This window comes from Epinephelus fuscoguttatus, linkage group LG10 (genome assembly GCF_011397635.1).
Source record: "Epinephelus fuscoguttatus linkage group LG10, E.fuscoguttatus.final_Chr_v1".
Classification (NCBI taxonomy): domain Eukaryota; kingdom Metazoa; phylum Chordata; class Actinopteri; order Perciformes; family Serranidae; genus Epinephelus; species Epinephelus fuscoguttatus.
Window position 1 is genome coordinate 38399543 of NC_064761.1, and position 24204 is coordinate 38423746.

General features: G+C 42.2%; 1 protein-coding gene across 2 annotated transcripts in view; it reads left to right on the top strand.

Moving 5' to 3' along the window:
• LOC125895696 (gamma-aminobutyric acid receptor subunit gamma-3) overlaps positions 1-24204 on the top strand; it is a 111311-nt gene that overhangs the window by 25701 nt on the left and 61406 nt on the right. For both annotated transcript variants that reach the window (XM_049587757.1, XM_049587756.1), the window contains exon 3: positions 12144-12211. In XM_049587757.1, coding sequence (XP_049443714.1) covers positions 12144-12211 — 68 coding nt within the window. The remainder of the gene's footprint in view (positions 1-12143; positions 12212-24204) is intronic.

A 24204-nucleotide genomic window follows, 5' to 3' on the forward strand; every position in this document is an offset into this window, starting at 1 on the left:
ATGGCTGCACCGATAAATAACCCACACACAACTGCTAATTAATTTCTAGTTCATGTTACCTATTCCCCTGAAGTTAATGAGCTGTCCCCATTTACTGAATGACTAGTCACAGCCCAACTGCTGCTAAGTGGCACTGTAGGCAGGCTCAGAATTACAGCCTGCAACACAATTAGCACTGTATAATGAAGAAAGTAATGTGATGCAGCTTCATTGCAAAAGGTGCAAATTTTCAAAGGGACATAATTAACATGTGATCTACCTTTTGTTTTTAGCCGTTCACCGCCCACACCTCAGGGTCTATTTTAGCTGCAGCGCAAAGATGCTCCTGACAATAAGATGTGCTTTGTCCATCCCTTTGGTATCTAATAGAGAGGAGCAACAACATGCTATTTGACACAGCACTGACCCTTTGCTAAACGCCTTCATTCAGGCTTTCCATTGTAACATGCCACACATGCAGTTTACAATAATAATTGGCACGTTTACCGCTTGAGTACTTTCTTTAGGCAACGGGTCCTTGATGTCACACAGAGGGAGACAAAGGCAGCTTCTCATCTAAGTGTCTGACAGTTTGTTTTGTTGGCTGAAACAACAACTGTCACAAGCCGATTGTTTCGGCTCCAGCTAGCGACCTAATTTACATTAATCCATGAGTTTGGTGATAACACTGTCTCTGGCTGACTTTTTAGTGTGTCTTTAGTCACGTTAGCTGTGTGGCTAATGTCATTCTGTCACTTTAGTCCTGAATGAAATATCTCAACAAACATCGGACGGATTGAAGGCAGGATTTTCCTAAAAAGAAACTTTGTAGATATTTTCTTACTTTCTTCTTTTTGTGGTGCTTGGAAGTGTCTGGGCACAGGTGATGTTGGGAATTTTTAAAAAGGTGGTGACCAGGTGCGCCTGTGATAAAGTGCTCCAGGAATGAGCCCCAAAACCCCGAAATGAGTTAACAGTTTAGCAATCCTGGTTCCCTTCTCTCAAAGTCAATGGTTTTTTGAATGGGTTTTTGGTTAGATCCCTGAACTAAAGTCTGTTGTTAACACTACCTTGAGAGACATTCACGTTTTGTTCTATGACATAAAACATGTCAGTAAATAGTAGGGGTGAGAATCAACTCATGATACGATATTATCAGATACTCACGTCACAATACTATATTATTGAGATATTGCAATATGCTGAATAATGCGATAAAATATATTTTAGGGCTCTCCTGGTCGACTAGTCGATTATTTGGTCAATATGCTCTCGTCCGACCAAATTCTCATTGGTCACATAATCACAGTGTTACTTTCATAAGAAGAAAAAAGTGCTACATCAACAGCTTTCCAGGATTAATCCATTATTTCCTGTGGCGGGGGGACAGGCTAAGTTACCTGTGAAAATGGGGGTGTTTTCAAAACACCCCCATTGTGTACACAACGTTGAACTCGCCCACCCTCACGCTCAGCGCTGCAGTGACGCAGACCTCCTGTCTGTTTCTGTAAGCTGAAACCATTTCCCTCAGTGGAAACGAAGCTTGTATTTACTTTAATTTCACAGATAAGAAACAATAAATTGTGAAGACAGTAAAGCCTCCACTAAAATAGCATTTTAAGTCTTGTGTGTGATTTATCCTGGCTTCATATGAACAGAGGAAATCTCTGCTCGTCGCTAGGCTAGTTTATACAATGTAAAATGCCATAGGCTGGAGCTAATAATGTTAGCATGTTGTATTTGCTTGGAAAACGTGTTTAATGTGAGACGGTTGTTTTGTCGGTGAATGTTGTGAGTTGTAATGGAGCCAAATTGTGTGCCGTTACCTTTGTTAAATGTTGCTGTTGTCCCTGGTTTTATATGAGGAGAGGAAAAGATCGCTAGTTGCTAGGCTAATTTATACAATGTAAAATGCCATAGGCTTGTGCTAATAACATTAGCTTGTTGAATTTGTGGAGAAAATGTGTCCGGATTAACACAAATGTTTGTCTGTGAATGCTGTGAGTTATAGTGAAGCCAGTTTGTGTACCTTTGTACCTTTACGTTTGAAATTGTCTCTATTAAGCAGTGTTTAATGTGTGTTTAATGTGTGTTTTGAATCAACTAAACTTTACAGCACTTAACACAGTCCTCCACCACCGACTTGCAGATTTTTTGACTAATCGATTAGTTGAAGATTATGTACGTAAAATAAAGATTTTAGTCTGTTCATCTTACTTTGATCATTTTTATTGCAGCAATATGTGACACAAAGCACACAGACTGAACAACACCGTCATAAAACCTGTCAGAAATGCTTCATACACCTGACAAACTGAACTGCTGTTTCGTGTACTGCTCTAGTTTGGAGAACATGAGACAGCAGACACCAGTCTTCTGCGAGATAATGTGCTGTTATAGTCACATATGAATCCACTGACCTTGAAGTCAAGGTGTCACAAGTTAATGCCACCTTTCCTGCTGTTCTTAGATTCTTCAACTTTATGCTTCACTTCTCTGTAGAGCTTGGGTACGGCTGTGTTGGGACTGAGCCACGTACCTGGGTTCATGTGTTTTTGGCACTTCGTTTTCAACATGGCAGTATGGATGCAGATCTTTGCACGTGATGGACTGTGTTATTTTCACAGCTCTCTCAAGAGTTGGACAGTAGTTTTGTCAAGCTCAGCGTGTCCAGTGCTGGTTGATTTTTCAGTGGAGCAGGTTAAAAAAAAAGTAACTGTCCTCACCAGTGATCATTGAGATGAGATGGAAAATAGGGCCAGCAAAGTTCTTGTCTTACAGGGCAGCCACTCACAGCACAGTATTATCAGGGAAATGTAAAGGAAATTACAGTTTTTTTAAGGCGGTCTTTTTAGGGAGATGGAAATTGATGTTTTGTTCTAATATAACCCTATTTGCATTCTTACTTTACTACACAGCTGTATTCACACCGCTTCAACATGTGGAGCAATCAAAAGCTTGACAGACTTGCCATAGTTACAGCTGCTAAACTATGATTGGACATTTGCTGCTGGGGGGACAGTTTTGGGGAAGGGTCAAGTCTCTTTTCAGCACAGTGTTACTCAGTTAATAATTATTGACACCAGGTCCAGAATTATTATGTGATTACACTTGAGTTTAGTGAAATGTGGACATCCTGCTCATCTTTGCTCTGTAGGTTTAAAGGAGACGATTAGTGGTTCCTGCCAGTCATCATTTTTATAACTGTACAGGCGGACATGATGTCACACAGACATTTGAGCCATTTATGATTTGAAAGTGGGCACTCATCTAAAAAAAGACACAAGGTGAAGACCATAAGAAGAGAATCAATTCAAATGTAATCTGCATGAAGATGGAAAGTGCTCTCTGTGTATTTCACTAACATCCATGTGCATCCACCGAGGTCTTACTTTTTATCATACAAACGTCACACTACTTCCTGCTGAACTAATGCAAATTAAGTGCACATGAGTCCACTGTCATGGACTGGACTGTCACATTTGTAATCTAAATTAGATCCAACCTTGTGATATTCTGTTTTGATATCACTGAAATAAACCAGTTTATTAAAGGGGGAAAAAATGAGTTTTGTTCTTCTCTTTATCTGTTTTTGTTACATCTGATCATGCTCATGTTATTAGCAGAGAAAGTATGTGTCTACTTCTCAGGAGTGAGCTGACGAAACCTTAAGAGATTCCTGTTGTCATTATTGATCTCTATTGATTAGATTAAATGTCTGCATACAAATCTGTTTGGGGAAAAAGGTCAGGTCAGGAGAAGAGTAGTCTGACTCACAGGATGTAGACTGTGGCTAAAAACCTGCCTTTGGCCAGCTATTTAGGCCACTATTCTCCAATCCTTTCGCTATCTGCGTGTTGCAGGGCAAACAACCTACATGCTGAAAATGTCATGATTTAATGCCCTTCCAAGCATCTCGCAGATTACCACTGCTATACTGTAATTCTGTTTTATCTCGATACATTTTCTTTGCTTTCCTTATCTCAGTCCTCACTTCCCTGGATACTTCTTTCTTGTCCTGACTGTTACCTGTAAAGAAAATGTGTTTCTTCTTATTAAGAACCTTTTTTAATTCTTTAGTAACTCACGGTTTGTTGTTTGGGAAAATAGCAATCTCTTTACAGGGGATATTAGTATTTACACAGAAGGATATATAGGAAGACACCACCTGAGTCAGATCATTACAGTCATCACAGGCATCATAAAAAACGGACCAGTCTGTGCACTCAAGGCAAGCTTGTAGTTTGCTGATGCTCTCCTCTGTCCAGCACTTGACTGTCTTCACAGTGCGCTCCAAGCGTTTACATACAAGCTTATAGGAGGGTAAGAGGAACGGATTATTAGGTAGTCCGACCTCCTCACTCACTTTCCTCCAAGCAAACTCCCCTTTATTCCTGTTTCTATAAAAGGAGGATGTGCTGTCGTGCAGCTTGGGGTAGCCACAGACCGACACAATCAGCTCCTCCTGCATTTTTCCGATTACTGAACTTCCGACGGGACCTCATTGGGGTCATACAGACCAAGTAACCCCCCTCATGGCAACAGTACTCCCCAATGGCAGTGGCCCCCCAGCAGGATAATGCACCATGCCACACTGCAAAAACTGTTTAGAAATGGCATGTAAAGCGTGACATAAAGCTCAAGGTGTCGACCTGGCTTCTAAATTTCCCAGGTCCCAATCTGTTCAAGGATTCTTGTGATGTGCCGGTACCCCAGATGTACCCTAATCCAAGGTGGGGCCTCCTTGGATGGGACTTGGCTCTGACCTGTGGAGGCATGGACACAGGATCTCTGGGAGTGTCCTGCAGTGTCTGGCACCAGTGCGTTGGCGGCAGATCTATTTAGTCCAGTGGGTTGTGAGGTGGGTTAATGGCACGTGCCACAGATGCTCATTCAGATTGGGATCTGGGGAATTTGGAGGCCAGGTTGACACTTTGAGGTCTTTGTCACATTCCTTGGGCCATTCCTGAGCCATGTTTGCAGTGTGGCATGGTGCATTATCCTGCTGGGGGGTCACTGCCATTGTAGCCTGAGTGTCAGACTGAAGCTCCCAGAACCTTCAGTCTGACATCGCCTCCACTGAAGGCGATTTACAAGGGGGAGGGAATTTGATTTTTCCCTAACCAATTAGTAGAGATCAACGACTCACCCAGAATCTGACGTCATTAGTATCCATGTCTCGGGGGTGCCGAAAACAAGTGAGCATTGCCCGTTTAAAATATCTCCGTCGTCGTGCACGCCCAGCTGCATCGCCATTAAATCCAGTTTAGCAGCTTCCTTAATTTGGTCCTCCATTAATGCGAGTAGTGGCGAAATACTTCGATAGCATCGTTAATGTGGTCTGTAAGATCTGTAGCGGTCACCACTGTTGCTATCCTCACCAGTTAGCCACCGGCGTACAGCTTGACACCAGCGTGGCGCTGATTGGCTAATCGCTAGACCCGCCCCCACCCCCGGCGTTCATTGGTCCGTCCATCGTTTGGACGAGATAAATCTCAAATTCATTGCAGTATGCCAGACCAGAGATGCAAGCCTACTCAGTTGAGTGGGCAGGGTCTATGGTCAGGAAACAGGCCACTGCCATTGGGGAGTACTGTTGCCATGAGGGGGGGTACTTGGTCTGCAACGGTGTTTGAGTGGGTGGAACATGTCAGGTGGTATCCACATGAATGCCAGAACCGAAGGTTTCCCAGCAGAACAATGCATTGGAACAAAATAATCAGAGTTAGTCACTTCACCTGTCAGTGGTTTGAATGTTTTGGCTGATCAGCTTATGACATGAAATTGCGTTACTCTCGTGGTACATGCCACTTAATTCAAATCATTCGCATCATTCGCATCATTTGCATCATTTGCATCGCAGCCATCGAGCCTCCCAGTGGGAATATGTGTCTAGTCTCATTTTTACATTGACCTTACATGTAATTCACTGGCACATATTGTTTTATTTGCACCCGGTGTGAACACAATATTAAACCTTCAGGGGAAATGAAAAACTTCTGCTGCTTCACATGTTGTCTTGGAGCAAAAATTGTCACCAATAAATGTGTCCTCGCAACATAGAATGTAAACATGATTCCTGCATTTGTTAGAAATCAGTCTTCATCAATAATGACAGAAGTAATAACGGCAGTTAAAAATACAAACATGCATTTTTTCGCCTATAGCCGGATGATAATGTGCTTTCAGGTCTCTCTCTGACACTGGAGAGGAGAGGTGTGTTCAGGGCCGAGCGGCAGGGTTGATTGACTCTGTTTCATTTCTTGTCTTGGTGGCCTCTCCTCAGGTGCATTCAGTAGCAGAACATTATAACCTGACAGCACACAGTGAGCAGTTAACTCAGCTCATTGTGTGTTTGTTGGAAGTGTTTGCAGCCCTGTCCCATTCGGTGGTTATCAGGCATGAAACGGGTGCTGATTATGCCGTGATTTACCAAAACACACAATTGAGAACAAATCATAAAAGGTTTTGGAATGATTTTGTCAAATATTACATTCACTTCTTCAGAGCTATTTTTCTTATTTTATTTTTAGAGGTGTATACAGTGGCTCCAAACAGTGTGCTCACCAGGTGTTGTGTGATTATGAATATAGTGCTTTTGAAAAGCTGCCTCAGCAGGGACTCTCCAGAAATGTTCTCCAGTGTGCCATCTGTTAGCACGTGAACTGAACGCTGGAACGGAGAGTGGCAGGTGGAAGAATTCTTGCTGTGGACTTAATTGGCTGAGACATGAAGACTCCAAAGACAGGTAATGCAAAATGATGGGGGAGCTCTTTTCTATGTAAATGTGAATGCTCATGGCAGCAGTATGTCACAGCTGTCACTTAGCTGTTTTAAAAGTTCAAGCTTTCAATGACAGTTTTACTCTGAGCGTGAAATCGTTGAGAGCAGCGGAGTTGGGGAAATCCAGCAGTGTTCCACCACGAGAAGCTGGCTGAGCTGGGAGGAAGACTTAGGTGGGAGTCTGTAGCAAAGAAAAGGATGTGTATTCTTAAAACGTGGTGTGTATGCATTGTGCCGAGTCTTGGTGTGTCAATGTGGCGCTGTAGGCTGTGAGATCTGGTGGACATTTCTCCTCTGTCTGCCTGGACCCTCCTGGTGGAGGTGATTGTTGGCATATGTGCAGTGATATGACACAACCACACTGGCAGCTCACACCAGTGGTCGAAGGACACTGACTTTGTCAAACTTGTTAGAGTGAAAAGATTAACTTCGATGAAATTGAGTTATCAGTTGTTGCCTTGGTAACAGTTAGCACCAGCAGGTTTCAGTAGGCTATCCTAATAGATTCCCTTTTAATGCATAATGGGAGCTTTAAGTGGCAGGTAGGAGTAGAGTGACCTTACTCTCCTTAAGCATATTCTGTTCAGAAGATAGGGACTGTCAAATAAGTCTTGTGCACTTGTGACAGCCATCGCCATGGTGGGGTTGGTCGTCTCCAGTGTTGGGCTCGTTACTATAAAAGTGAAATGTATTACTCATTACTTGTTACACTTTGCAAAAGTAATAATATCACGTTGCTTATTGCTCCCTGCCAACAGTAATTCGTTACATTACTCGTTATATTGCTTTTCTGTTACATCTCATAAGACTGGTAATTACCTATTTCCAAAAAAATGCCTCTGTATGACTGTGTGGGTAATCGCAATGATTAGCAAATGATTTTTTATTTATTTATTTATTTTTACATACAGGGTTTTCAGTTGTCAGTGACCGGTATTTTCCGAAGGCTCTGCCTGAAAGACGGAGAGTCACTTGTGGAGCAACATGTCATCCAGCCACAAGCTTCATCACTTCTCTGTAGCTGCAGCTGTCCACAAGTAAAATCCAGTTTGAGTTATTTAGCCAGTGTAGCACTACAGGCGACGTCTGCAGCCAAGGAGGGCTCACTTTGGTGGGGTGTATTTCCTGGAGCTTCACGTTGTCGTGCTGTTGGTCATAGTAGCTGTTGCAGACCAGAGGTTTGAGGACATGTTTTTAGCAGTGGAAATTTTTTGTTAGTACGATTACCTGCACAAACAGTGTTATTGTGATCTTTCCACCTGACAAAATCAAAGTAGCGGGAATATCTTCAACCGCTAAAGTAAGTGTGTCCATCTTCCTAATTAGCCTGTATCTTTATGGCGTGCCTGCGCAGTGCGGTGATTTTGAAAATGAGTCTGCTGATGTGATGTTGTATTTTATGTGAGTAGTGACGTGATAACAAAAGTAACTGTAACATTATTACTGAAATCTTATTGGTAATTACTTACATTAATGTGTTAATGTAAATACTTTTCTGGTATGCTGGTAGTCTGACACTATGGGTCTGGTTTCCCCTCTGTTATTTTAGTGGGGAAATTTTTCAAAAAATTGGGGCAATCTTAAAAATGAATTTAAAAAGTTAAAGTTCAATGAATTTTTTTATAGAAATGCAGCAACCTGACACATCTCCTGCACCAGGAGAACATAAACAGCAAATCATTCCTGTAAGTGTATTTAAAAAACACCCATGGTAAAGTCATGTCTTTCTAAATCCACACCTCCAGATTTTCACATTTTCAAACTTGTAGTCCTCAGCCCCCTCTGACACTGACTCACATGACATCACTTCACAGGAGGTAGAGTGGGACGTCCACTAATTGGAAGATTGGTGATTTGATCCCCGGCTCCTCCAGTACACATGTTGAAGCATCCTTGGGCAGAAAAATGTGAATGTGAACCCCAAATTGCTCCTGATGGCTGTTCCATCAGTGTGTGAGATGGTCACTGAAAAGCAGGTGGCACCTTGTGTGGTAACCTCGGCCATCAGTGTGTGAATGTGACATGTAGTATATTGAGTGGTCCAAAGGCACTATACAAGTGCAGTCCATTTACCATCAGACATCATGCAGCTCCCTCTGGAGACACAAAAGGCTTTACACAACTGTGTTGACCTATGCACTGGTGTTCCTCAACACCTTGCAACTGGAGAAGTTTCCTCTTAAAGCTAAATTAATTTTTGAAGATGATCCCAGCAGTCTATGCAAAGGGTTTTTTTTTTTCAGCATCTTTCAGCTCATTGTTTTGTTTTTTATGGCTTCCAACTTTACTCTTTTGGTTCCTCATGTATTCCTAGATGTAAAATTGTTACATGGACATCAAGATGATAGCACACACAAATTGCTTTCCAGGTTAACCCATGTAAACTGAATGTAAACCATAAACTATATAACTATATTGTACAATGGACTGCCATTTAAAGCCTTGAAATCCAGCATTCTCGCCATCTTGATTTTTTTGAGCCAGAAGTAACCATATTTGGCTGAGAGGGTGGAGCTGTGGAGAAGCGAGGGATGGATCTGACTCACTGACTGTGGTGACGCCTCACAGACAACCTGTCGCTCAAAGCAACTGCACCCTTAAATAAGCTTTACTTAAGACCTAATGAAATATAAATGGGGGAATTATATAAAAATTCAGCTCTGTGTGATTGTCATGGATGTTAAAATCAGCCATACAGACCCATACCAGGCTGTAAACATATTTATTTTTGGTGTTAAGTCAAGCATTTTCACATGTTGGTCTATGGGGGTTGACTGGCTTCTGGAGCCAGCCTCAAGTGGCCTTTAGAGGAACTGCAATTTTGGCACGTCCATGTTCATTTTTCAGCTCCAGAGGTTTGCTTGGTGAAGAGGAATTCTCTCCTAAAGCTGTATTGAATTCTATTTTGATAAAGATCCTAACAATATGCAGTTCCCTTCAGATCCACAGAAGTCTCTTAGCGTCTTTCAGCTCCTTGTGTCATTTGTTAAAGGGGAACTAATGTTTTTTTCAACCTGGGCCCTATTTTCTGATTGACTTTTGTCTAAATGAGTGATAGGATGTTCAATATTTGACATTTTTCCAGTACGAAGCTACGGCTGACCTGCCTGCAGCCCGTGAGCGAGCGCTATATTAAATAATAGGGCACTCAGACAGCGTCAAACAGCGTCAAAATACATCCACTAAAAGTATATTTTTTTCACACAGATATGCTCGGATTGTTAGTATAATTATCTGACAACATAACGGAAAGGAGAAATGAATGTCTGTGTTTACCTTTAGCTGAATTCGGACATGTTCCTCTGCCTGTTGCTGCTCCCTCTCTCTCCTCGTCCGGCTGACGATTGGTTGAAAAAAACATTAGTTCCCCTTTAAGTTAAAGGAACTATATGTAAGAAATCTAAAGCAAATAGTCATAAAATCCTCCTAATATGTCACAGAGACTAAGGAATAATGTTCATATAATATACTGATCTCACCAACAACAATAGTACGGCCAGAATATTCGCATTTAAAAAAATATTTTACGGTCCGCAATGTTTATGTTTTGAATTTGTGTTTTGGCCTGTTGCGCCACCCACCGCCGTCTACCAGTCACGCATTCAGTAGGGTCTCAGCATCAGTTACAGTTACGGCTGAGTTAAAGAAAGCACAGCAAGCAGCATTAGCAGTGTCCCGGATCCTGGCAGCAGCGTTAGCAGCAGAGAAGCCAGACTTGCTCGAATGGTCCGCTGGAAAACCGAAGATCAAGGATGCGGCGACACGGCTCTGCCACGGCAGCCATCCGTGGGCAAACAAATCAGTCTCCAGCTTGCAGCTGTCCAGCAACCTCAAATCTGTAGGGGAGGGGGGGCGGACACGACTCGCAGCAGTATTTTGAATTTGAGTGCAGTAACCGTTTTGGCCACATTCTTACATACAGCGCCTTTGAGCATTTTTACATGTTGGTCTATGAGGATTGACTGGCTTCTGGAACCAGCCTCAAGTGGCCATTAGAGGAACTGCAATTTTGCACTTCTGTGTTCATTACACTACATTTTTCAGCCCCAGAGGTTTGCTTGGTGAAGAGGAATTCCCTCTTAGAGCTACATTAAATTTTATTTTGATAAAGATCCCACCAACTTGCAGTTCCCTTCAGATCCACAGTGCTGTGGTCTTTTTGTTGTCTTTCAGCTCCTTGTTTTGTTTTTTTACGGCTCTTAAAACTCACTATTTCCATATTTATTCCTTCTAGATATAAAAAAATATAGCATTATATACTAGATATAGCAATAGCATATAGCAACATCAAGATGATAGCAGACCCAAACTTTGTAGACTTATTGTCCAGGCTAACCTGCGTGAGGTGCTGTCCTATTTCTGCGATGAATCACTGCTATATGTTGTTGTGGCGGTGGCTGCAGAGCAGCGCTACCTGGCTTCAGGCGGAGCAACCATGTTGAGGTCAGGATGTGTGGACAGTTAAATCATTTCACAACCTGAAAGCATGGATTACCAGGACCATCTGGAAACATGGAGAATTATAAAGCAGCAGTCAACATTGTAAGAAGATGCATAAAAGGACTAAATTACAGTGCAGAAGCTAAGCACAAGCTTCCATGTGAGCAATAAATGAGTGATCCATGTAAACTGAGTCAAGACTGAAGGATCTGCATTCAGTGAAACAGCATTTATATTAAGCTGTGATTAAATCAGTAAACCCACCACAGCTCCTGATGCACAGCTTCTGCCACTGTGTCTCAAACCTGTGCCCCCTGTTCTGCTGCTGATGAGCTTTTGGCTTTTTTAATTTGTGGAATTATCTTCTGCCTTCAGGTTAGATGGAACACAGTGGAATTTGGGGTAGGCCATAGACCACCACAGCGCTTCATCTTGGGCCAATCAAGGATAGAAGCACTGCTGGTTTATCAGTTAATTGCATTCATCTGCCTTCCCAGGTGAAATTCAGTTCTTAATTAGTTGGCTGGAGTGAAAACCAGCGGGGATAAGTGGGATTGAGAACCAGTGGACTACCCTGCACTTCCTCTACATAGAGTTATCATCAGCAGCATCTAACAGTGTGTTATGTTCTGGTGCAGTCTGTTGCCTGTTGCTTAAAATAATTTGCATGCATGGGTGCATAATTGCAGCATTAAAGAGAACACGTATAAAGAGGTGTTTTATGACAGCATTTTATGCGATGAAGACTAATGTGTGGTCATTATGAACAACCACAGCTCCCCGAGGACGGCTTCACACAGCAGCTTTTCGCTCTTCAAAGGATTCAGAACAAAGTCTCATCGATCCAGCTGCACTTTGTCTCCCTTTGATTTACAAAAGAGGCAGGTGTGGTGCCCAAATGACAGATTTAATCAATACTTGTTTATCTCTTTTTTCCACAGTCAAACCAACTGTTATAGATGTGGACATATATGTGAACAGCATCGGCCCAGTGTCATCAATAAATATGGTGAGTCAATCCCTGTATGTTCTTTCTGTTTTGTTTACACTCACACATCTGTCTTCATTGTGGTGCTAAGTCATGTGCAAATTGCACTATGCTACATTGGCATTTTTTTCTGACCTTGAAATGTGAGTTGCTAATAGTTTGGTATAAGGAGAGAGGGAGGAGAGTCGCGGCCAGGTGGAGTTAGGTGCAGCAGCTGAAACTGTGCTTGGTAGGATGTTGTTATTTTGTCCTGGTGAGAACAGACGTCCAAGGAATAAGTGTGTTTTCAGCACAGCATCGCTGCCAGCAAGCAGTGTGTAATGAGCTGAGCTTCTTCACAATATCTATCAGCCACACCTGCTTGAAGATGCTATGAAAGCTTTTCCCATCAGATGATAAAATGCCTTTTATCATCTGATGGTTGTTGTTTTATATCTTCAGCTTTTTATTTGATGATCTATTGAGGTTCTCCTCCTTAAATGATGTGCATCAAATCTAGTCAATCACTCACCACAACCACCTACTGGATGCTCCTCCAGTGCTGTGCTGTGCTGCGTATATCAACAATAAGGATTATTTGTACCCAAATAAACACTCAAACCTTCACTTAAAGGTTCAGTGTGTAGGATTTAGGGGGATATATTGGCAGGAATGGAATATAATGTAATGAGTGTGTTTTCTTTAGTATATAATCACCCAAAAATAAGAACCATTGTGTTTTCATTCAACTTAGAATGATCCATTTATATCTAAATAGTAAGAGGGTGCTCGTCCACGGAGATCGCCATGTTGCAACGCCATGTCTCTGCAGTAGCCCAGACAACAGACAAACCAAAGGCTGGCTCTAGATAGGGTGATAAGCATTTTTCGCATTGTATTGGTAGCCCTTCTACTATGAGAGCATCTGAAAAGCACCGATTTTTTTTTAACATGAAACTGCTTTATTAATTGTTTTTAGCAGTTGAAATTACCTCGTCTTTGTTTTGGAGAGGAATAGACCTCTGCAGGTAATTTGGCTCCCGTTAAAACCCACTGAGCGTCTGGATCTTGAGTTATGAGACAAAGAAGGTGAGCACACATTAGCAGGTGCTGGGCTAGCGGTCTGTCTCCAATGTGCCGAAACACTGATTTGTAGCATGAAATTGCTTTATTCAGTGTTTCACTGGTTTTAATTGCCTGCTCCATTTTTTTTTTTTTTTTTTTTTTTTTTTTTTTTTGGATAGAAGAGACCTCTGTGGATAATACAGCTCAGCTCATGGTCAAAACCTCCTGAACAATGAACAGTGATGAAATCCTAACCTGGTTTTAGCTGGTTGCATCTGCAATCCTCACCACTAGGTGCCAATAAATCCCCCTAAATCTCACACACTGTTCCTTTAAACCTGCAACTATAAAGCGCATGCATGTTGGAGTGATCCGTGCATTAACAAATTTGGTTCAAATGCATGTCAAAACACCATCTAAAGTTGTTTGACTAATCAGATTTAAATCTGTCCTGAATGCTTGTGAAATACATCTTCACTTGGGTCCTATGTGCATTGGCTGAAAGTGATATAGACTGTTACTGAATTTTGCTATAATAAATTGTATTAATAGAGGCGACTGAGCGGAAATGTCAGTTGTTGTTTTATAGCATGTTGACCACAGATGCAGTCATACATTTATAATGTTCGATCTTGCTGACATGACGGCCTGTTTAAATGATATTTGGTTCGTCCTACACTGCAGCTTTAAGACACATGAATTTAAAATTGAGAGATGTTATCTTTATGAGACATTGCTGTGTGTATGAAGTGCTGGCAAAGGTTGTGTCTCAGAGGTGTGACTTTATACTCCTGTTTAAATCACAGCCAGACTTTATGTGCCTGAAGCAGAGAGGCTTTAACTTACAGGATGAGGGGAGGAAGGGAAGGGGAGATCAGAGAGGCATGAGGGAGTCGGGGATGGATATCGAAATGGAAGGCAAGCATGGAAATTGATAAGAGACATGGATAAGAGGCAGGACATTTTTGGATACTTAGAGTTAAGTAAAGATGATGAGTTTTGGGTTTTGGAAAAGGACACAGTTTACTGGTGGTCAGATGGACAGGCTGAGAGAGGAGGTCTTTAGTTGAGAGGGGGAACGGATTTAAAGTCATGATGAAAGAACTGCTGAGACAGAGATGAGGCATTTTCTTGAGCAGCTTGTTTGATCGGAATCACCTTCATTGATACTGTGTTCATGTGTGAGGTCTGTGTTTTAGGGCAAATGGCCACACCTATACTGATTCCAGTACCCAAACTGAAACTCAGGGCACTGGCCAAAAACTGATCTGAAACCAGTGCTCTCACTTCAGGAATTTAAAATGTGTAAATCTCCTTTGTGTTGAAAACATGTAAGCTAACATGAGGCAGAACTACAGATCCCCTCCAAGTGTAGACATTTCTACCGACCGTTGTGGGAGCTGGTCTATCTTCGTTCCAAACCTCACCTGTGGTCATGAGTTCTGGGTAGTGACTGAGAGGATGAGGTTGCGGTTCGTCCTGTTAGAGGTGTTCCAGGCACGTTCCATTAGTAGGAGGCCTTGGGGCAGACCCAGAACACACTGGAGGGATAACATATCTCATCTGGCCTGGGAACGCCTTGGGATCCCCCGCGAGGAGCTGGAAATCATCGCTGGGGAGAGGGACGTCTGGGGTGCTTTGCTCGGCCTGCTGCTTCTGTAAAAGGTTTAAGAAACAGCACTGTTACAATGCAGTAGCCTCATAATCATCCATCCACAATCAACCATCACGGTTTGTCTAATATGTAAAACACATAATCCGTGCTGTGTTATTACTGTTGTTACTGGTGAACAAATTAAGTTAAACATTGTTTTTTCTGACCAGAACGGACCTGCAAAAAAAAATAGCTCCACCCGGACTCTTTTTAAACTTCAGTCACAAAAAGTTTGTTGCAGTGATGCCAACTTGTCACCTCTCAGCAGATTTAACAACTTTAAAGACCCTTTTAATACCTTTTAAAAAGAAAAAAAAAATGGGCTTTTTTGGCCTTTATTTGATAGGACAGATTTGGTGTGTAAAGGGGAAAGAGAGTGGAGATGACATGCAGCAAAGCCTTTGTACGTGGGGCACCTGCTCTACCCGGTGAGCTAGTGGGGCCCCAGTGACTCTGATCCTAAAAAACAACCAGAGATAAATTTAGCAGCTTATTTAGATCAACAGGAGAACAATAAAATATATTTAAATGTATTCTAGTAATTCATTCCCATGCATGTTACTTAGAGTCCAGGTCTCAGTCCATGGCTTTTCTGAGGCAAGTGAATGTGCAATGATGTCACAGATATTTAATTGAATGTATGACATCATCTGGTAACTTTAGGTGACTTTTGGAGCTAGTGCAAGCTACTTTCATCAGAGAAGAGTTTGCACCACTGGTTTGTTGTTGGTTAAATGCGATGTCAGTCTTTGTTCCCTGAGTATCATACTCATATCATTTGTTCATGAAAATCTTGATGTTGATTTGGGGACATTGACATGGCTGGATTGCTAGCCAATCATGTTGTTAAGCATATTGTCAAATTTTATATTGACTGTTTGTCAATTGTATGAAATGTCGTTAACTTTGAATATTGCTAGCATAACGTTAGCTTTCTGGCTAATAGCTGGGCCAAAGGGTTCCATGAGCTGGGCGGACTAGAATATCTCCCGTTGCTAGGGCATATCTAAGGTTCATCCTATATACTGGACTTGTGAATATTGTTCCATTGCATAAGAACCTTAAAGGGAAATATCGGTTTATTTCAACCTGTCTCCTATCGTCCTAAATTTGTTTCAAGTGACTAGTGACATAAAAATAATAGTTAGCATGTTAGCCGTTAGCCTAGATACAGCCAGGGCGCATAGTAGCGTCAGACCTGTTAAAACGTAAGTGAACGGGCAACCTTCAAGTGCAAAGTTAGTCCACTAAACAAGCTTTTTTTTCCACAAAGACCGCCTCATATCGTTAGGATAAATGTCAGAGAACATATAGAAAATGACATGTAAACGTGTTGTCTTACCTTACCGGTGTGCTGCCATGTTTGTTTATCCCTCTAGCTCTGCTTTCCAAAGCGCTGCCGAAATATCGCGAGAACAAGCAGCGATCTCATACCGTGCTGAAATCTTGCAAGAACAAGCAGCAACAGCTGGAAGGCAGAACCGGACAGTAGCCTGAAAAGTTCATTCATTTATTTTATGAAAGATTTATAGAATAATGGCTGACTTTTTGCCAGACTTCGACTTTGTGGAGGAGGAATTTGATGTTGCAGAGTTTGATGGCCGCCCTTGGCGCAACAGGTAGAGGACGAGAGAGGAGGAATGGTTGCTGCAAGGCTGCGTAGCTCTGGAGATTGGTGGTGTACCTGTGAATGCTGTGCCCCAGTGCCCATAGAAGAGGAATGCCTCTGTTGCAAGGAATGGGACCGGTTGCAGCCTTATTTTCAAGGTATGAATGTGACCGAGGACGTCCACCTGGAGTAAGGTTAGTATCCAGCTGGGCTTTATCTAGAGCTTGCGAGATATATTTCGGCCACGCTTTGGAAAGCAGAGCTAAATGGTAAACAAACATGGCAGCACACTGGTAAGGTAAGACAACACGTTTACATGTCATTTTCTATATGTTCTCTGACATTTATCCTAACGATATGAGGCGGTCTTTGTGGAAAAAAAAGCTTGTTTAGTGGACTAACTTTGCACTTGAAGGTTCCCCGTTCACTTACGTTTTAACAGGTCTGACGCTACTATGCGCCCTGGCTGTATCTAGGCTAACGGCTAACATGCTAACTATTATTTCCATGTCACTAGTCACTTGAAACAAATTTAGGACGATAGGAGACAGGTTGAAATAAACCGAAATTTCCCTTTAAGGGGCAACAATGATTCTTCCAGGTATTAGGTAAATCCTCAGGTGTTGCCAAGGAAACTGAGAAGTGGCTTGTGAAGAACGGGGGATTTTGCTTGCAGAAAACATAAAAATATGAATAAATATTCTTACTTTTTTTTCTTTGGTGAGTGACCATGTTATAAGCGGGATAATGCCCTTACAGGTGTCCATTATCACTTTTTAATGGCCTTCACAGAGACAACGTCGGCCATTAAAAAGTGATAATGGACAACTCGTCAGGCATTATCCCTTACATGTAACATAGTCAGCTGTTAGACCTTCACCTGTAACACTGTATTATATTTTTCAGTATTGCCAATGGCAACGCTTGTGTGACACAGAAGGGGGCACATCCAGTTGCCTACGATATAGCACTCATAGTTACCATGACCTGGATGACTGAGAGTCTTCACGGACTCACAGCCATTCAATCCATTTTCCATAAAGGCTATTGTACATTATGCAGTTTTGTGGACCCATGGCAACATCACATACACCTTCATGCAACTCATTGTGTGCTTCCTGATGGTGGTGTTCGGCCTACATACTGTACTATAGGACTCTGTAGACCTTGAGAGAGCGTGACAGACATACAGAGAGGGAACAGAAGCAGAGCAGTGTGGAAGGAGCTGGGCAATGTCATCTCCAGAGGACTGACAGACTCTTGGACATCTTAATTATGATGTGTGAAGTCAGTGTCTACCTGTGTGCCTCTCTGCTGCACATGTACCCCAAAGTTTCTCCAGCTAAATGTAATTTTTTATGAAATAACATGCTGCGTGATTCTGCCTTTAATTGGAGCCTTTTAGATGCATAGTGCTCAGTAAGTACAGTGTTCTCTTTACCTAAACGTACATTTACAGCTGAAACAAATAACGACACACTGAGCTGATCAACAGACAATTAATCAGCAACTGTTTTGCTAATTGGCCCAAGCCTAAACATTCCCTAGTTGTAGAATCTTGTGTTGTGAGGATTTCCTGCTTTTCTTATGTAACAGTAAACTGAATATTTTGGTGTTTGGACTGTTGGTTGGATAAAATAAGCAAATTGAAGATATATGATTGGGATTTTTTTTTACCATTTCTGACACTGTATTGACCAAACAATTAATTGATAAACCAATTATTGGCAATAACAATAATTAAATTTAAAAAATAAGCAAGTATTCGGTCATGTTACCTGGGTAAACATTAATAAAAGTATGCTCTCCTCTTCAGTGTAAACCATGGATACAGACTGTGCAGTATCAACACAAACATGAGTCCCCTTTGTGACTGTATGTTTTCTTCTGCACCTGCAGTGCTTTCATCTGGTGTGATGTATGAACAGGAGTGTTTTCTTGCCTCTTGTGCAAAGTCTCCACAGCATACAACATTTCTTTGTACAAGAAAGGCTTAGAGGAATCGCTCGACATTTTGTGAAATACATCTATTTGCTTTCATGATGTGAGTTAGATGGCTTGATACCACATCTCATGTTAAGTAAAGAGATGGAGACAGTTAGTTTAGCTTAGCATAAAGACTATAAGCGGGGACAAACAGTTAGCCTGGCTCTGGACAAAGTTCAAAATACCTATAAAGTAACTGTTAAACTGTGTAACACCCTTTGGAAACCGTGGAGACTTCCCAGTCACACAGAAAGCATTTTGCAGGTTTCAAAAAAATCGACTGTCACTAGTGAAAACACTTGCTGCACCTTTTTATTGTTGCCAGGCAACCACGCCATCACCTCCTTACCCTAACTTTCCCATGTAATCGATCTACCATTCACAGTAATTAGTAGCTAGTGACTATAATGAACAGGCAGAGGGTACCTGCTGTAGCTCTGGTTGAGGATGAGATGTTGTCAGTAAATACACTGAACAAAAATATAAACGCACCACTTTTGTTTTTGCTCTCATTTTTCATGAGCTGAACTCAAAGATCTTAAACATTTTCTATACACACAAAAGACCATTTCCTCACAAATATTGTTCACAAATCTGTCTAAATCTGTGTTAGTGAGCACTTCTCCTTTGCCGCAATAATCCATCCCACCTCACAGGTGTGGCATATCAAGATGCTGATTAGACAGCATGAATATTGCACAGGTGTGCCTTAGGCTGGCCACAATAAAAGGCCACTCTGAAATGTGCAGTTTTATCACACCGCACAATGCCACAGATGTCGCAAGTTTTGAGGGAGCGTGCAATTGGCATGCTGATTGCAGGAATGTCCACCAGAGCTGTTGCCTGTGAATTGAATGTTCATTTCTCTACCATAAGCCATCTCCAAAGGTGTTTCAGACAGTTTGGCAGTAAATCCAACCGGCCTCACAACCACAGACCACGTGTAACCACACCAGCCCAGGACCTCCACATCCAGCATGTTCACCTCCAGGATCGTCTGAGACCAGCCACCCGGACAGCTGCTGCAACAATCGGTTTGCATAACCAAAGAATTTCTGCACAAACTGTCAGAAACCGTCTCAGGGAAGCTCATCTGCATGCTTGTCGTCCTCATCGGGGTCTCGACCTGACTGCAGTTCGTTGTCGTAACCAACTTGAGTGGGCAAATGCTCACATTCGATGGCGTCTGGCACGTTGGAGAGGTGTTCTCTTCGTGGATGAATCCCAGTTTTCACTGTTCAGGGCAGATGGCAGACAGCATGTGAGGCGTCGTGTGGGGCGGTTTGCTGATGTCAACGCTGTGGATCGAGTGGCCCATGGTGGCGGTGGGGTTATGGTATGGGCAGGCGTATGTTATGGACAACGAACACAGGTGCATTTTATTGATGGCATTTTGAATGCACAGAGATACCATGACGAGATCCTGAGGCCCATTGTTGTGCCATTCATCCACGACCATCACCTCATGTTGCAGCATGATAATGCACGGCCCCATGTTGCAAGGATCTGTACACAATTCCTGGAAGCTGAAAACATCCCAGTTCTTGCATGGCCAGCATACTCACCGGACATGTCACCCATTGAGCATGTTTGGGATGCTCTGGATCGGCGTATACGACAGTGTGTTCCAGTTCCTGCCAATATCCAGCAACTTCGCGCAGCCATTGAAGAGGAGTGGACCAACATTCCACAGGCCACAATCAACAACCTGATCAACTCTATGCGAAGGAGATGCGTTGCACTGCGTGAGGCAAATGGTGGTCACACCAGATACTGACTGGTTTTCTGACCCCCCCCCCTAATAAAGCAAAACTGCACATTTCAGAGTGGCCTTTTATTGTAGCCAGCCTAAGGCACACCTGTGCAATATTCATGCTGTCTAATCAGCATCTTGATATGCCACACCTGTGAGGTGGGATGGATTATCTCGGCAAAGGAGAAGTGCTCACTAACACAGATTTAGACAGATTTGTGAACAATATTTGTGAGGAAATGGTCTTTAGTGTGGATAGAAAATGTTTTAGATCTTTGAGTTCAGCTCATGAAAAATGGGAGCAAAAACAAAAGTGGTGCGTTTATATTTTTGTTCAGTGTAGTTTGTTGGGCACAGGGAAACAGAGATCTGTGTGGGCACATGAGACCCTAAAAAAGAGGCTGGGTCACAGGGAGTACCACCTGTCTATCATCGGGCCGTATCGCTCTGGGTATCTCGCAACTACTACCACCAGTTTCTCTTCCATTGTGTACCAACTGTAAACTTGTCATGACCACCACAGAGGGCCCGCCTCTCAAATCATCCGATTGGATGATCGGAGGCGCTCTTCCACTCTGACTTTTTAAATCAGAATGTTCTGGCCGAAACGCCAGGCACCTCGAGTGCAGAAACACAAGGCGCGTCGCAACACAAAAACAGAAAGCAAAAAGCTTAATTCTCATTATAAACAATAACAAAAAGCTGCCTCCTGCTAAAAGACTTCCTGTGTGATTGGAGCCTTACTGTTGTTTTCATATTCCTGTTTGTTTACGACACTGAAAATTTGTTAATCAGCCGACTTTAGAAGTGCTGCTTGGTGTATTTTGTATTCAGAACATCTCACATTTAATTATAAAGCTTAGCTATTGCCCACGTCAGGCTCAACTGTACTTTGAGCTTGTTAGCATGCTAACATTTAAATGTTTACATCAACTTAAAGGGAAACACCACCTAAATTTAAGATTTCCAATATGTTATTTCCATGGCCTAGATAAGTGCAATCAATATTTGTGAACATGGGCTACTCTCTCTTAAAGCCAGAAACCAGAGAAGAAAGTCTCAAATTTGGGATGTCATAGGGTATAAAGTCTGACGCTGACGAATCATGTTTTTGTGGGCCCACAGAATGTTTTTTTTTTTTTTGTTATACCCAAATGAGCTTTACTCTATTGCAGTGTTCTCAGTTCTGCAACAGAAAATGTACCCATATGTTCTTAGTGTCATCTAGAACATCTTCCCCAATTCACTGTCTATAGAGCAGCTCCAGACTTCACACCCTATGACATGACAAATTTAAACTTTATGCTGTGTTCATACTACGAGGGACAACACAACAGCGTAACCAGCATCATAATTTTTGAGTCCCTGTTGAAATGTTGCTCAAGTGCTCGTTACCATAGTTACCTCGTCACTAGTGTCTATATACAGACTCTACATCCAGTGAATGTAGAGTCTGTAGGCAAACCCCGGAGATCTTGCCTCCGGAAGAAGAGCGGAAGAGCCCTGGTTTCCGGTTGTAGGCTGTTTGTAGTCCGCGTGATATTGACCAATCGCGTTTGAGCCGGCTGCAGTTGTTGCCACGTTAAACGGTCCGTGTGGTGAACTAACGAGGCGTCACTGTGAACTCTGAATCCATCGCAATGGTTCAGCATATTTACTTATATATAAACGGAAGTCGGAAACGGAAATTTGCCTCCTCCGCCCAAATCAAACCGGAATGCCAAAAAATCGGGGATCTGCCCCCAGAGGCTGTATCGCCGTCTGCCGGAAGTCAGACGCTGAATACAGCCGATGGGTTCCGAGAATGCCTCGTCACAGGTTTGTGTGTGTCTACTACTCGCAACAAAGCACCTCGACTGAATATCATCTAAAGTTTGTATGTGGTCATACCTGTGCTTTTGATCAATGTCTGGGCCCTATTTAGAATCATATTTCACTGCCTCATTGCATCCCTGACTTATAGCCTCAACTAACTAAGCTAAATAACACAGTACCACAGCTAGGAACAAAACTTGCGGTTGGTTGATGCTTCACCGCATCATTTTAGAGCTGAAAAAATGGAAGCCAGCTCAACTTTGACCTGTAGCGCATCACACCCGTCGACAGTGACAAGTGCCAGGCGTCTGTGTGTAGCTTCATGTCAGCAACTTATATTGAAAAGTTGTTACTAATATTTTTGGACTGTCTTTGACTATAGGAATGACATGCATGAATTTTGAAAATGGGCGTAGTTCCCCTTTAAAGGCCCTGCTTAGCCACAAAGTTGGTTTCAGTTATTCTGGGTTACAGAATAACAGGTTAAAGTTGGGTGTTACATACAGGTGTAGGTTGTTCTGCTCTAACATTTGCCACATTACTGCTGTCAATCACACAGCCCACACACACCCACACACAGTCTGTGGAGGTCTAATCAGCCAAATTAAGACCAGTGTGCCACCACAGGGGTGTGTGGGGGTTCTCACCTTGTCGCTATTGTTGCCACTTGAGTGATTTTGTGTCCACAGCTGACAAATGTTCAGACCCTTTAAGTGACTTTATTTTTTTTTAAAGTACTGAGCTACTTTTTGAGCAGACATCAGCTTTTGTACTTGAACTTGATGAAGCTCTGGAGCTTGCAGAACACCTGCTGGTCGTGCAGGCTGAGCGCCACATTTGGTCAGAGCAGCTGAAAAAGGAATAAGCTGTGCTTGCTCAGACCTGTGTGACCAACCAACAAACAGCCAATCAGGGACACGTTTTTTTTAGCTTCATGGATTTTTTAGTCACAGTAAGATGACACTTTGAGCCAAACTCTAATGACAGGAGAGAATAATTTTCTCACGCTTACTTGTGTTACAGATAAACTGCATTGTTAATCCTGTCATACACTGTGCTTGGAAATGTCTCAGTCTTGCTACACCAGTCTTATATATCGCGTTGTATCCATACGACAAGCAGAGTCCTGTGCTTTATATTAGCATCCCTGGAATATTCAGCATGAATACATGAGTCTGTATTTAAATTTAAATGAGCTCCGCAGCATTTTCAGTGCGTATTCAGAACTACTACAGCCAGCACTCAACACCCCCTCTGTGTGACAAGCTAATTTTAAGCTCCATTGTTGGAGAAGAATTCATATACAGTATCAGTTGTCATACTTGTATTGTTTCTAATTACAATGCAGCGTATAATTCTGAATGTCATGACTTTGCCAGGAGACAGACAGTGATTAATTCCCTTCGCTCTGGGAATAAACTCTGAAGGAATTAGGTCATTTTCACATCAAATGTACAATCAGAGAGAAAAGTATTCTGCGGAGAAATTTCAATTAAAAAATTCAAAGGAAATAGACTAATTAATGTCCATTAGCTCACAGAAGTATTGTACCAGGTCTTTTGACATGAAGATGGCACTGCCCACACACTGAAAGGTTTGAGTGGAGCGGCTGCTGAAAAGATCTCAGATTTTCATTCACAGCAAATCACTGACATTTGTTCAGTTCTTCAACAAATGGTGACATCACTCGATGTCTGAATGGCAGCAAGTGAACTACCAACCCATCAGTCTGTCCATCCTTCTAATTTGCTTGGTAACGTTTATAAGGATACATTTTTGTCATATTTGCTGAAACTGTCACCATATTCACACGGTATGACATGACACAGTATTTGTGAAAAGAAATCATGTTGCTCCTCTTGGTAGTGCTTCTAACTGCATGAGCTAGAAAACAACCAGTCAGAGCCGAGGAGTCTGTAATGCAGCTGTCTATGGCTTGGTGTTGGTACTCAGTACCTTCAAGGTATCAGCCAAAATAACAAGTACCAAATAGTATTGAAACTTCTCCAGACAAACGATGCCTGCATTTGATCCTTTTTGTACCTAGATCTAGAAAAAAATGACTATTTGTATGGTTTTGCTCGCAGTTTGCTCGTTAGTGTCTACTGTTTTTTAAAAGTTGTTTTTTTTTTTTTTCTCATTTCTTGCAGTGG